The sequence below is a fragment of the Durio zibethinus genome, chromosome 16 (assembly GCF_047325235.1).
Source record: "Durio zibethinus cultivar Kanyao isolate XHJ-2024 chromosome 16, ASM4732523v1, whole genome shotgun sequence".
In the NCBI taxonomy this organism is placed as follows: Eukaryota; Viridiplantae; Streptophyta; class Magnoliopsida; order Malvales; family Malvaceae; genus Durio; species Durio zibethinus.
This window is the reverse complement of record NC_143177.1, coordinates 501,494-515,175: the sequence shown is the minus strand read 5'-3', so window position 1 is coordinate 515,175 and position 13,682 is coordinate 501,494. Positions and strand designations below refer to the sequence as shown.

Below are 13,682 nucleotides of genomic sequence, written 5' to 3'. Positions count from 1 at the left end.
TTTGGCAAGTTCTATTATGCCACCCTCTTGGGTCACTGACTCTTATAAAATTGATGCTTTGGGCATGGCAACTTGGCAAGTGGTCCTTATAAAAGGACAAGCAATGACGGGGAATATGAGGATAATAAAATAATCAAGAAAAACTACTACAATATTAACATTTGATTTTTTTTAATAGGCAACTGTAACTTGATAATAAAAAAATTATAAGTATTAAATATTATATTTTAAAAATAATTATATAAACCAATAAAAATAACAGAAATTATTTTCAAACCAAACAAATTCATAAATCTCTGCACCAAAACAATTGCGTAAATCTGTGTTAAGGCCCTCTAGAAGATATTTTCGCCAAAAAAAAAAATCGTAAAGCTGCTTTGAATTTCCTTAATTTTGGTTTTTGGCAGTGAGGTTTGCAGCTGATTCTCCAGAATGGAATAATATAGTTAGAAATGAAAGCTAAGGTGATGCACAAAATCTGGTATGCAGCATAAAATATTATCAACAAAGACTCTAATGGCAAATATCAAACTTTAGATAATTCTTAAGGTTGTTTATGATTCTGATATCAAATGGTATTGAAAATTGGAGCAGTGTTTTATTGTTTCAACAAAAAAAGCAATGGAACACACTCATAAATAATTTTTTTCCTAAAATCTGTGTCGAAAAAAGGAGATTATGGAGAACAAAGCTCCAACCAAGATGAGGATGATCAACAAAACTGCAATGACAATCACAATTCGAGGCAGAGGTTGTTGGAGATATCCAGGCTTCATTGGCTTCCAATTTTGCAGCTGCCAACTGGTTCTTTTATCCTCTTTCACTTGTTCACAAAGCCCATCATAGTAGAATTCGTTCACCTTCTCCATCACATTCATCTCCTCGCATAGCCTCTGAAACAAGGTTGTAACCTGTTTTTTCTCAATGAAATCATAGTTTGTCAGGATCTGCTTTCGTTTGAGTAGTTTCATATCTTTTTCGTCCTGGAGTAGGCTTTTCATCAGAAGTACATAGGATGAGATGTGCAGCGTGTTCTGAGAACCGCACTGCTCAAAGGCAATGAGATTCCTGAAGAGCCTTTCTGTATATTGATGTACTTGTATAGGCGGAATTTGGAGAACACCTTTGACAAATTTTATGTCTAGTAAGTCCTCCGTTGAAGCCTTCTTCAGCTTAATTCCAGCAGCTTTGAGCTTAGTTGCCTTATAAGGCAAAGCTCTAATTCCTTCTTCTTTCTTTACTTTGACTCTTGGAATTGTTGGGAGGAAACAGTGCCGGATCAAGTCAAGCAAATGGTTTCCTTCTTGCCCGAATTTCACCAGATGAAGTCTGTGATCTCCTGGAATCATATCTTTAAAGAACCGGAAGGCAAGTTCAGTGAGGGACAGTTTACAATGTTCAGGAATAGGTACAATTTCAAACAATCTTTGAAGAATGAAATAGGGAATCTGGTTTTCTAACAATAGCATGTCACACCTCAACTCGTACAGCAATCCAGACGTGTTAAATACATAATCACCACGGCGTTTTAGACCCTTTATAGCATACTTGAGGAAGAGCTCGATGAGGAAACCGGCATCGACTAGCATGAGTTCCACAAATTCATTACTTGGTATTTTTATCTGTTCATGATCTTCATAGCACAATCTTGCTTTATGCTCTAGCTCTCTTAAAGTTTTCACACATTTGTCCAGTGTAGCTCCCAGATGAGGTTTTCGATTCAGGAGTGAATATAAATATCGCCACTTATGCACTTCCATTGATTTTAAATTGTTCTTCTCCTGATGGAAGGGACCAATGGAAATATTCTGAGGGATATATTGGTTTTCATTTTTCTTCAGGAGGCTCTCATTGACTCTGCAGATACATCTTGCAGTAGCAATGGTTTCCATCCTTTCTTTGAGGGGAATTACAAGAGAGTCATAAGCATGTATTGGAATTTCTATTGCAACATGATCTAGGATATCTGTCTGCTCCGTTGGTGTAGCCATCTACTTGGTAACAGCAAGCTGAAAACAAGCTTTTTTGTAACAGGCAAATCAAGGTTATATATTACAACCTGCATTATTGGCATCCATCAGTTTAAATCATCATTAAACTTAATTGTATTTTGATAGTTTATAATCAAGGGCCTGAATTTAGGGTAAGTTTTTTCAAGAATTTCTTTCTTTCAGTTCATAAATACTGTTTCAAAAAATCATTAAAATGATTATGATCATCACATTGTGATTGTGTGCAATTCTTCAAGTTATATCAGAGGATTTATGGACATGAGGAATAGATTCATTTAGAATGTCAAAAAGTTTAGTTCAGACTAAGGACTCGAAGAATAGTACTCAGATATCAATATATACAAACATGAGTTGTTTTCAGCATTTAAGCAAAATAAATCTTAAAGATATCATCACATCGGTATATGATCAGGTTACCTACCTGATTGTGAAGCTGGAGCCACTAAATTTACCAAAAGCATGCTGAATACCCAACAAAAACAGCTCGCTTGCCCAGAGGAATTAGCTTAACCATCAGCAAACAGCTACCTGGACCTGCCATCTTTAATAACTTAAACAAGCTACATATATTCAAACAAGGTGAGCGAATCCAAGATGACTTGGGAAGATTGGTAAGAGAAAAGGTAGAAAAATTAGACATACAGCTATCATAAAAGAAACTGAGAATCTATTCATGGCAAAGCTTAAGTTTAGCAATCTGAGAAAAGCATATATAGCTAGCCTTAGACAGCTTTGTTCAAGTAAAAAGCTAAACTGATTGCTTAAAGATAAATTCAAGAATTTTTAACACTGTAAATCGCAGTGATACTCTGGATATTGCGTATATTTATATGTATGTTCCAGCTTTTACAAAAGTTGAAGCCAAGAAACACACATCATGAGACAAATGGATTAATTAATTTCCTTTGGAGTTGCCCGGATGCCAAAAAGAAAGTAAAAGAAAAGAAATATGTACGTTGAAAATTGCTAGTATATATTAAATTAAATATAATAGTAACTTCCTTTGTTTTTAACGGATAAAACTGTTTGATTGTCACGGAGGGGGATGTTAGGCGGTCACCGGAGAAGAAGAGAGCAGTCTCTTAATTACCAATATGCCCTTGTGCGTGATAGTTTTTATATTTTATATTAGCCGACTTTTTAATTTTTACATTTATAAGTAATTTATATGATCATGGTTTCTTATTTTCTTTTATCACATTAAATTCATGTTTTTAGCTACTCAAAATTTATTTTTAATAATTTTTTTATTAATTTATGAAAGTAATTAAAATCAATTTGTGAAATTTGGAAATAATGAAAGGAAAAAGAAGTAATTTTTAGGCCAAATATGTGTTAAAGGTTATTGTGGTTAATTTGTAGATAAATGGTCTAAAGGGTGGGCATTTTCTCAGGTGAAAGGGTATTTAGGTAATTGGGTATGTCAGACACGACTGGTATGAGATTGGCCACATTGTTTGATCTTTTTCAAAGGCTTAGTGTCACGGTCCGCGCGTTCCTCATTCTGAAACCACACATCTTTGCGGCACCAATACTATTCGTATTTAAGGTCAACCTTCACCGAGTCCATTTTTCTTTGGACAAATTAATTTTGATCTTTCAAGTCGCATACCCATAAGTTTTTTTTGGCTTTGATCCGGTAAGGTCACTCATTTCGAACTTTATAGAGAGGAATCCAACTCCCTTTACTCATCAGCCTACGATTCTCAAAGTGACCCTGAGCACCCATCTCTACTCGCAGGGCTTAAGATCTTAAGCACCGACCTTCAAATACCCGTGAGGCACACAACCCCGATTCTTATGATATTATTACTTCTTAACATGGTGACAACCCAACATCATGCCCCACCCATATCGTAAGCAAACTCCAGTATCAAGTTTACGCAGGCACCACACTTAAGCTGGTCAGCAGCCAGCTCGGAGCCTCTAGGCTCATCTCATCTCACGGGACTCAGTTCTTAGAGCTTAGGCCCTTAGCATCAGTGTAGGCCGCCCGCGAGCATTATTGACACCCAACATCATGCTAGTCCCGTAAGAGGGACTTAGGTGGACTGTCCCAACTATAGCACACCTCTACCGATTGGCCACAAGGGTTTAGCAGCATGCCTGTTTGCTAGCTCGCACATCCCTTAGGTTCGATGGCATCCCTTATACGTAAACACCATCTCATGATTCTTCCGGCTCAATGAGGGAAAATCGAAAGGCATAACGATCTCTACCGTGTAACCTCATGGCTCAACGCAAAGGCACGATACAAGGCCCACCGACCCTAACCGTTCTCGGGTTTACCCTGACCCGAGGAAACATCGTGCCACCCCTACGATGCCCGTTCACCTAGACACCACTAGTGCCTAGGAGTAGCTCATTTCAAACTAGTTAGGCCCCTGTCTGCCCGTTAGCCAAGGGGGTGGTAGAGAATTGACACCAGTCATGCCCCTATAAAGAGCATAAGAGATTTTTCCAGTCTCCTACCAGTGATTGTAATATTATCCGAAATGGGGACACTTTTCTCTCCAACCATCTCAGGACCTTTCTCTGGCTAACTTAAGGCCCCATAACCTTTCTCTTGATCACCATTATCCCTTGATTCTGCTCGTTGCTCCATCAACCCATTCGAAGTTGCCCGCACATGACTTAGACCGACAGCACCTGATTGGCTAGCTGGTCCCAAGGCACCAACGCACTGCCTCACACTTACCTACATATCTTGGGGTTTAGGACTCAGACTATCCACGCACAATATCCCCAACATATTTTCATGCTCAAAACGCCCGTACACTGCTTCCACTAATGGCACTTGCCGGATTACTTAGCTTGAGGGTGATTGACCACTGTCCCGAACTTACCCGCATATCTTGCGATCCAGGGCTCTCATTGCCCACACAACATGTTAGTAACATGTTTCAAAGCTTCAAATGCATGCCAACATATCTTAGAACCACTTTCACGCCAGCTTGGTCTCGACCACTGCTCGGTTTAGGGTCAGTCATGGCAGAACCAAGGCTTGGCTATGACACTCTCCCTCACTTACTATGTCGATGCCCTTATCGATGCCAAGACCACACCCAACTATCTTGTTGCACACAGCTGACATTTACTCATATGTTTCTCACTTGTGCCCTCAAGGATTGAGTCGAGGTCTCGTCACATGGGGCATCGCCCACAGTACTCATCCATTGTTGATATAGATTGGTCACGTTATCGTACCCGTGCCTCTTTGCTTTATTCCTAGTCGAACCGTCTAACCTTATCTTGGTTGTTCCATATGGGCCATACCATTGCTTCATCCTTGATCATATCATGTTGTGACCTCGAGGCACCCTCATTGATCAATGACCCTCAGTAGAATGAATGACCACCTGCTTTGCCACTTATTGATGCATCTCATCGGACGTGACCCCTCATACCGACTGCACACTTACAGCATCGACTCTTCGATGCGCCCCTCTGGACGTGGTGCTTAGGTCAACCGCACTCATACGGTACCCTACATGATAGACCTTAGCACAGTGGCATTTAGGCACTTTGGTTATCTCCCAACTAGGGTCCTCTCAGCCCCTCTAAGGTCACCTCTCTAGGTGTGGCCCTTTGGCCAACCGCCCTCGAGACGGCACCTTAATGCGCGCTAACTCGATCTCTGTTCCTAGCTCGAACACTATGCACCATCTATTCAGGCTCTTTTGTTTTGACTCAGTCCCACAGGGAATCATGTCTCTCTTACTTTTACTCGAAACTTGGTTAGCACTATACGTAACCATGTTTCCTCGATGGTTTTACAACTCGTTTGCCTTAACTCTGGCTCAGTTCCTAGGGCATCTCAAAGTCCACTCCATACCCAGAGATCCACTGATCTAACCAATCACCTCATCCATTGACTTGCTTGACTCGGGGATTCAGCCATCCGCTCAATTCTCAAGGTCCACTGACCTACACGTCTGAAGGCCTTGTCAACTGGCCACTTTCCATTTGCTTGTTCCATTAGATTACACTCTATTGTGGTCCATGACCATCACAACTCATGGCTTTCTCCTCAGCCAATTCACACTCCTCTGTGTAATGGCTTAATGCTTGGACCCGAATACTTCGGCTTACACCCCCGCTGGGGTACCTGCACCGTATAATAAGTGCACACATTAGTAATTAATCTTGATACGCATGTCTCATGTCCCTCAGGATAAAACTCATTCAGCCCACATGGCCTTACACAACACCATTTCATGGTGTAAGCCCATTTTCACATCTTGGTCTCATTACGGTTTCTTCCACCGTAAAGGCATCACATGTCCCAAAATATGCCAACACCTTTTTCTAGGTGAAGCTAGACTCCGGTGCCCTTTTGCTTGGCATCCAAGAGCCTACTCGAGAGCCTTTTTACATAGGCCCAATTTTTCCTACAGCACGCATCGTTGGCTCCTTTTCGAGCCCCCATAGCCGTAGAATAGCATTTACGTCTTGATAGCTCCTTTTGAGCTTGACACCACCTCGATTTCACGTCACTAGGCCCACACATGGGTCATGTAAATCTTGCCACTAAGCCAAATCTAGGCTCTGATACCAAATCTGTCACAGTCTGTGTGTTTCTTATTCTGAAACCAAGCGTCCGTATGGTACCAAAACTACTCGTAGTCAAGGTCAACCTTTATCGAGTCTATTTTTTCTTGGACAGATCAATTTCGATCCTTCAAGCCGCATACCCATGAGCCTTGTTTGGCTTTGATCCCGTAGGGTTGTTCATTCTGAACTATATAGCGAGGAACCCAACTCCCTTCGCTCATCAACCCACGATTCTCAAAGTGGCTCGAACACCCATCTCTGCTCGTAGAGCTTAAGGTCTCGAGCACCGACCCTCGAATACCCGTGAGGCACGCAGCCTTGATTCTCATGATATAATTATTTCTTGACATGGTGAGAACCCAGCACCATGCCCGTCCGTATCGTATGCAAACTCTCTATCAAGTTTACGCAAGCACCACTCTTAAGTTGGTCAGCAGTCAGCTCGGAGCCTCTAGGCTCATCTTATCTCACGAGACTCAGTTCTTAGAGCTTAGGCCCCTAGCATCAGTGTAGACCGTCTGCGCGTATGATTGACACCCAACATCATGCTAGTCCCACAAGGAAAACTTGGGTGGACTACCCTAGCTGCAGCACATCTCTAACGATTGGCCACAAGGGTCTAGCAGCGTGCCTACCTGCTAGCCCGCACGTCCCTCAGGCTCGATGGCATCTTTTTTATGCAAACACCATCTCATGATCCTTCCGGCTCAATGAAGGAAATCGATGGGCATAACGATCTCTACCGTGTAATCCCATGGCTCAACGTAAAGGTGCCATACGAGGCCCGTTGGCCCCAACCATCCCTGGGTTAACCCTGACCCAAGGAAACATTATGTCACGCTCGTGACCCTACGATGCTCGATCACCTAAACACTACTAGTGCCTAAGAGTAGCTTACTTCAGACTAGCCAAGCCCCTACCTGCCTGCTAGTCAAGGGGATGGTGGAGAGCTGACACAGTCATCCCCTATAAAGAGCGTAAAAGATTTTTCCAATCTTCTACCAGTGACCGTAAGATTATCCGAAATAGTTACACTTTTCTCTCCAACCATCTTAGGGCCTTTCTCCGGCTAACTCAGGGCCCCATAACCTTCATCTTGGTCACCATTATCCCTTGATTCTACTCATTGCTCTACCAACCCACTCGAAGGTGCTCGCACATAGTTTCGATCGACAGCACCTGACTGGCTAGCTGGTCCCAGGGCACCGACCCACTGCCTCACACTTACCTGTATATCTTAAGGTTTAGGACTCGGACTATCCACGCACAATATCCCTAACATATTTCCATGCTCAGAATGCCCGCACACTGCTTCCACTAATGGCACCCGCTGGACTACTTGGCTTGAGGGTGCTTGATTACTGTCTCGAACTTACCCGCATATCTTGCGATCCAAGGCTCCACTGCCCGCACAACATGTTAGTAACATGTTCCAAAGCTCCAAATGCACGCCCACATCTCTTAGAACCACTTTCTCGTCAGCTTGGTCTCGATCGTTGCTGGATTCATCGTCAATCATAACAGGACCAATGCTTGACCATGACACTCAGCTTGTTTTTGTTCAATCAAGACCAGGCATATTTGACATGTTACATGCAAGCGTTTCATTGGAAAAAAATAATGTAAATAATTTTTTTAGATAAATAAAAAAAAAGAATATGAATATCATCAAAAGAATAAAATAAAATAAAATAAATTATCCTTTTTCAATCCCATATCATATGTATGAGTTTAAATTTGTAATTTTTTTTTTAACTTTTTATGTAAAAAATATATCTTCTAATTTAAGTTGCAATCCCCTCCCTTTAAACCTTGTTAAAACGCACCACAAAAAAAAAAAAAAAAAAAAAAAAAAAAAAAAAAAAACCTATCCTTTCAAATTTTCATGTTTTGATTTTGATTATTATTATTTTATGATACTCTTACAAATTTGATCATTTGTATATTGCCCAAAGGCCCAAAACTGGTTGTTAATTTTCTGTTAGAAATGATATTTGTGTGATGAAATGGACCTGAATTAGTGTGTTACAGTTTGGGGTTTGCCTTGGGCCATACCTTAGAAAAAGGATGAGCCCAGGATTAGGCCACCCAAAAACTAGAAAAAGTATCATGTAGCCTTACTGCTGAATTCTGTAATAAGAGTTATCCATTTAACCGTTGCTCTTTGCCTTTGCCTGCTCCCCTGCTATGGCTTTGAGCTTCTCCTGCAGTTCTGCAATGCCCCCTCAACATCAGGGTCTGTTCTTTTCTTCTCTTCTTTTTTCTCCCTTTCTTTTTATAGGTGGAAAAGAAACTCCTTTGCTTTTTTCTTGCCGCTTCCTCACTTCCTATATTATTCTCTCTTGCTGTAGTGAATGTGACATTTGGAAGCAAAAACTCTCTTCAGAACGTGAAAAACCTCATCAAATCAATTGGGATTCCTTCAAAATCATGTTCTCCACACATATCCCTCCAACAGGGAAACTGGGTCAAGCTCATATGTGGTGCTAGCTTTGAGGTATCTTACATTCTTAACCTTCCTTAAAGCTTAAACCCCTCCTATGGATATCCATTTCACTGCTTGTTAAAACTTACTTTCATTCTGTATTTTTCTAGGATGTAGTTGATATCAGGAATCTCTCCCTTGTTTACACTCTAGCTGGAGGTAAAGAAGCCAAGTTATTTATATCTGTTTCAGGGGCTGAGTAGCAAATACTTTTACTTGAGCAGCATATGTGTATGTTGTGAATGCTCTAACTTAAGATTTACTAAAACAAAAATTTTGAATAGTTCAATGTTGATGAATGGTTTTCAGTTGATTGCATTGACTGTGCTGCGGATCCATCTGTAATCAGTTCTGTAAATGAAGGCATTGAAACAGCTAGGGAGATTGTACCCATCAGAAGGCCTTGGGTGATGATAAGTGTTAATGATGATGAGGATCTTCATTTCCGTAAAGCCGGTATAGATCTCCATGCCTTTGCCTGAATATTTGATGATCATTCCTTTGAATTATGAAACTTATGCTACTAAAAGATAAATTTGGACTGAATACATGGCTTTGTAAAATCATCTAATTTTAAGAATTGAGGCCTTGAATGAAAAATATTGCTACTGGTTGTTGAGAATTAGTGCAATATTATTGGGATTGATTTAAGTGCTTAGATACATGCTACAAATGCACTAAATGAAATTTTAGGCACTGCAGCATCAAATATTGGATCATGTTTGTCAAGTACATGCCGATTTGATCAAAGTACATTCTGGTTAATGCATACGGGTTTGAATAGGTTTGATTAATGATTTATTGGCACTTCATTTGAGCTGATCTTAGTGCTCTATTGTTAGAATTTGACCCAGAGAATTGTCCTTCCAACTGCTCAAGGCCTTGTGAGATTGTTTGTCCTGCTAATGCTATATCCTTTGAGAGAGAAAAATCAACAGTGGAAGTTCTCCTTGGTACCCATCAAACGGGTAAACTAAAGGTTTCTTTCTTTCTTTCTTTCTCTTACTTTTTTTACATGATTCATTTTGTGGTTTATAAGCCCATATTGAGCATCATGAAACCGAATTCGACCGTTGTGATTCGTTTTGAGATGCAGGGTGGAGTAATAACAGAGCGCTGCTATGGCTGTGGTCGCTGTTTTCCAATTTGCCCGTATGATAAAATAAGTGAGCATTGCTTCTTTCTCGTTTGCAATCTCTTACCTCATTTTCCTTTCTGTTTATGAAATTATTTGTAAATTCTTATACAATCTACTAGTGCTCTAGGTTCCTGCCACGTGTTTTATTCAGATTTCTATCAATTTCGTATGCCTAATCTTTACTTCTTCAAACTGATTTAGGAGAGGTTACATATGTAAGAGATGCTATGGCTACAGCTGAACTCCTTAAAAGGACTGATGTTGATGCTGTAGAGATACATACAAGTGGAAGGTATAACATAATTTCATGACAACTAACAAACATAGTTTATATTTAGTTTTCTTATTGAATTTGGTCCAAATATTTTGCAGGCAGACTCAGCACTTTAGAGAACTTTGGGATGATTTGGAGGATTCGGTTAGATATCTGAGATTAGTAGCAGTAAGTGGAGAACCATTTCCTACTGTGATTGATGATGTGTTATCTATTAAATCATCCTGATTTCATTACTGCCTCTAGGTCAGCTTACCTGATACTGGGGATGCAACTATTTCTTCTATGAATGAAATGTATGCTATCATGGAACCTCATCTATCTTGCTTCAATTTATGGCAGGTGTGCCCTGATTCTAAAACCTGATAGAATTTATTCGAATAATTTGAGTGATATTATCGCATATGATCTAACATATGAATTTACAGTTGGATGGCCGTCCAATGAGTGGAGATATTGGGCGAGGTGCCACAAGAGAATCAATTGCTTTCGCCGTTCGATTGGCTGCTTCAAGGGAAAGACCTGCTGGTAAGTATTAAGGTTCAACTTACTCATTGTCACTGAGCTGTAGGAATGTAGGATTTTTTATCCTGCACTGCTGAGTGCTGACTCTCACCCATTATATAGGCTTTCTTCAGTTAGCAGGTGGAACTAATGTTCATACAGTTGAAGGTCTAAAGAAAAGGGGACTTTTTCAAACACACATCACTTGTAAATTTATCACCTTTCTTTTCCTTTGTTCTTTTTCTCTCTTGCATTTCACTGCTAGACTTACTATCACTAGCAATTTATCCATATTTGCATAATTTTGAACCTATCTTCAAGGCAACTAATGGGATAAAAGTACCCAGCTGGTGCAGTATCTAATCATCTACATTCTTTAATTGGTGGAATAGCATATGGTGGTTATGCTCGGAAGGTAGGCCGGCCTTACAACCTTATCTGCGTCCGAAATCAGGTTTTTTTGCTTGTTCACTTGTTAAAATTCTTTGATATCATCAGATTGTTGGAAGAGTCCTGAGCTCCATGCATTCTCAGCATGGTCTTACCGGCATTGAGCATCACGCTGAGCATCTTTTGGAGGCACTTAAGGAATCCCTTGACTTGGTTGGAACTGTTAAGTCTTATAATAATCCCTTTGGCATACAACAGTAGCGCCTGTTTTCTATCATTCAGGTATATATCCAATATTTTCCATTGACGATCAATAATGCTTGATATCTTCAATTCTCCTTGCAAAATCATCTTCTTCCTTGAATCATCCTGAATAGAGTAACACAAAATTATTTGGTTCTTACCACCATATTTACCACAAAATTTCTTCTATTTTTATGTTAAATTTTAAGATACCTTGCTTACTTTGCGTTCATTGTTGTTCAACATATTGAGCAGCACATATCATATGAGCCCCTTGGCTCCCATAATATCATATATTACGCTAAGCTGACATAAGCCATTTTTTCTAAAAATAATAAAAAAATTTTTTTCTAAAACTAAATACTACCTAAAATTCTCAAAAACTGTATATCAAGGTTGGGAAAGACAGTTAGCTGGTGCAGGCCTTAATTGGGCCAAGAGTCTAAACCATGCTTCTCTGGGTTGGTTTATGTTTAACCAACAAGATGGCTTAGCCCGATTTTGCTCAAATGCATACTCCATATGGCCGACAAGAAGAAGGAAACCGCGTGACTGCATCAAACAAATCGGTGATTTCGGGGCCGACAGTTGACTTACCTCTTACTTGCAAATTTTTCCTGCTTCCCCAGTTTCTCAGTGTTCTCTTCGCGTTCCCTTTCTCTCTAATAAATATCATTCTTTGTTACTTTTTTCTCAATAATGGGAGGCAACGACAATATTTTCTTTCATGTTTCGAACGTCGACATGGTAGTTAAGCAAGACAAATCATTGCCCTCTCCTACGTTCGAAATTGAGGTTAAGGCTACGTTTGTCATCGTCGAGAGAGATTGCGGCGTAGGAGGTGAAGTGTTTATGGAGGTGGGGAGGATTACTTCTGAGGTGGTTCACGAGTTTCCTTTAGAAGACTTGATTAGCGATTCAAACGGTGCCGTTTTGGACATGCTTGACTCCATGCGTGTCCCGGTTCAACCGTCCATGGTGGAAGAAATAGCGGCCATTGCGGTTCGCTGGGCGGCTGCTGCTAGAGAAAGTGACAGGAAGGTTTTGAGAATGCGGGTGGAGATTGAGGCAGTTGTTGATCACGTGCCTGACTTTGGGAATGATGACACCGATGATGATAATGAAGATGAAGCAGCGATGACGATGGAAGAGGTGGCGGAGAATGTGGGGAAGGTGGTGGTTGAAGGGTCGGAGAAGGATTGTCCGGTCTGTTTGGAAGAGTTGGTGGTGGGTTCAGAAGCGGCTTGCATGCCTTGCTCGCATGTATTTCATGATCTTTGCATTGTGACTTGGCTGAAAAAGACAAAACGCTGCCCTTGTTGTCGTTTTATGTTGTCTAAGGAAAATTAAAGTTTAGGGTTAGAACTAGGAGGAGAAGCAAGAAGTTTTTTTTTTTTTAAGGAGCTTCTGCTGTATGGTTTTTTCTTTCCTTAAATTAATTCCTAATTGTACGAATTTATTTCCTAAACGTTATTTTTTAAAATAAGTATTATATGAATAAAATTATCTTAATTGTGAATTTATCTATTTATTAAATTTGATAATTTTAAACATAATAAAATAATAAAATATGATAAAAACACCAAAGTGATGATTTAAATTTTAAAAAAATTATATATTAATTTCATAAAAATAAAAATTTTATATTATATATTTAACATTTAAATATAAATTTGATACGATCATTTTCACATTTTTTAAATATTTTTATACATAAAAAATAAAAATTCACGCGTTACTATATTTAGTATTTATATTTTTCACAAATAAGCATTTAAAATAAAAAATCAAATCCAAATAAGCATGAGACATCCCTGAGTGCTCCCAAATTATTGCGAGTTAGGCCCAATCTCTCAAGGGAAGTTAGTGAACTATACAAGCTAAGATAATACGATACCAGCCGGTTGTTGCATCAAAATGCCCTTCAAATACAACAGAAACTACTAAAAAAAAACATTAACTTTATCAAAACGGCAAGGGTCCTCCAAATTTTCCTTATGATCCTTAAAATGTTAAATGGTCGCAATCCTTTCTGTAGCCGAATGAAAGTATGCCAATATCTTCACAGCACACCACGTGAAT

General features: G+C 39.7%; 3 protein-coding genes across 7 annotated transcripts; 2 read left to right on the top strand and 1 right to left on the bottom strand.

Moving 5' to 3' along the window:
- Positions 1-580: 580 nt before the first annotated feature.
- LOC111298592 (UPF0481 protein At3g47200-like) lies at positions 581-3,068 on the bottom strand. 2 transcript variants are annotated; one of them, XM_089744983.1, is made up of 2 exons: positions 2,434-3,068; positions 581-2,059 (listed from the first exon to the last, which is right to left on the bottom strand). In XM_089744983.1, exon 2 carries the CDS (start codon positions 1,989-1,991, stop codon positions 651-653), a length of 1,341 nt encoding a protein of 446 aa, XP_089601109.1. In that variant the 5' UTR covers positions 1,992-2,059; positions 2,434-3,068; the 3' UTR covers positions 581-650. The 2 variants fall into 2 exon arrangements, with proteins under 2 accessions (XP_089601109.1, XP_022749054.2); XM_022893319.2 differs by having other exon boundaries at positions 581-2,020.
- A 5,615-nt stretch (positions 3,069-8,683) lies between these two features.
- Positions 8,684-13,119, top strand: LOC111298593 (uncharacterized). Of its 4 annotated transcripts, XM_089745069.1 has the most exons (14): positions 8,684-8,802; positions 8,918-9,063; positions 9,162-9,210; positions 9,361-9,507; positions 9,894-10,030; positions 10,148-10,217; positions 10,391-10,481; positions 10,562-10,631; positions 10,710-10,805; positions 10,892-10,991; positions 11,091-11,174; positions 11,315-11,382; positions 11,466-11,639; positions 11,996-12,131. In XM_089745069.1, exons 1-13 carry the CDS (start codon positions 8,754-8,756, stop codon positions 11,616-11,618), a joined length of 1,260 nt encoding a protein of 419 aa, XP_089601195.1. In that variant the 5' UTR covers positions 8,684-8,753; the 3' UTR covers positions 11,619-11,639; positions 11,996-12,131. The 4 variants fall into 4 exon arrangements, 3 of the variants coding, with proteins under 3 accessions (XP_089601195.1, XP_022749055.1, XP_089601196.1); XR_002691187.2 differs by lacking the exon at positions 11,996-12,131 and having other exon boundaries at positions 11,289-11,382; positions 11,466-11,690; XM_022893320.2 differs by having other exon boundaries at positions 11,466-13,119.
- Positions 12,300-13,119, top strand: LOC111298594 (uncharacterized). Its single transcript, XM_022893321.2, has one exon. It carries the CDS (start codon positions 12,300-12,302, stop codon positions 12,948-12,950), a length of 651 nt encoding a protein of 216 aa, XP_022749056.1. The 3' UTR covers positions 12,951-13,119.
- Positions 13,120-13,682: the final 563 nt, after the last annotated feature.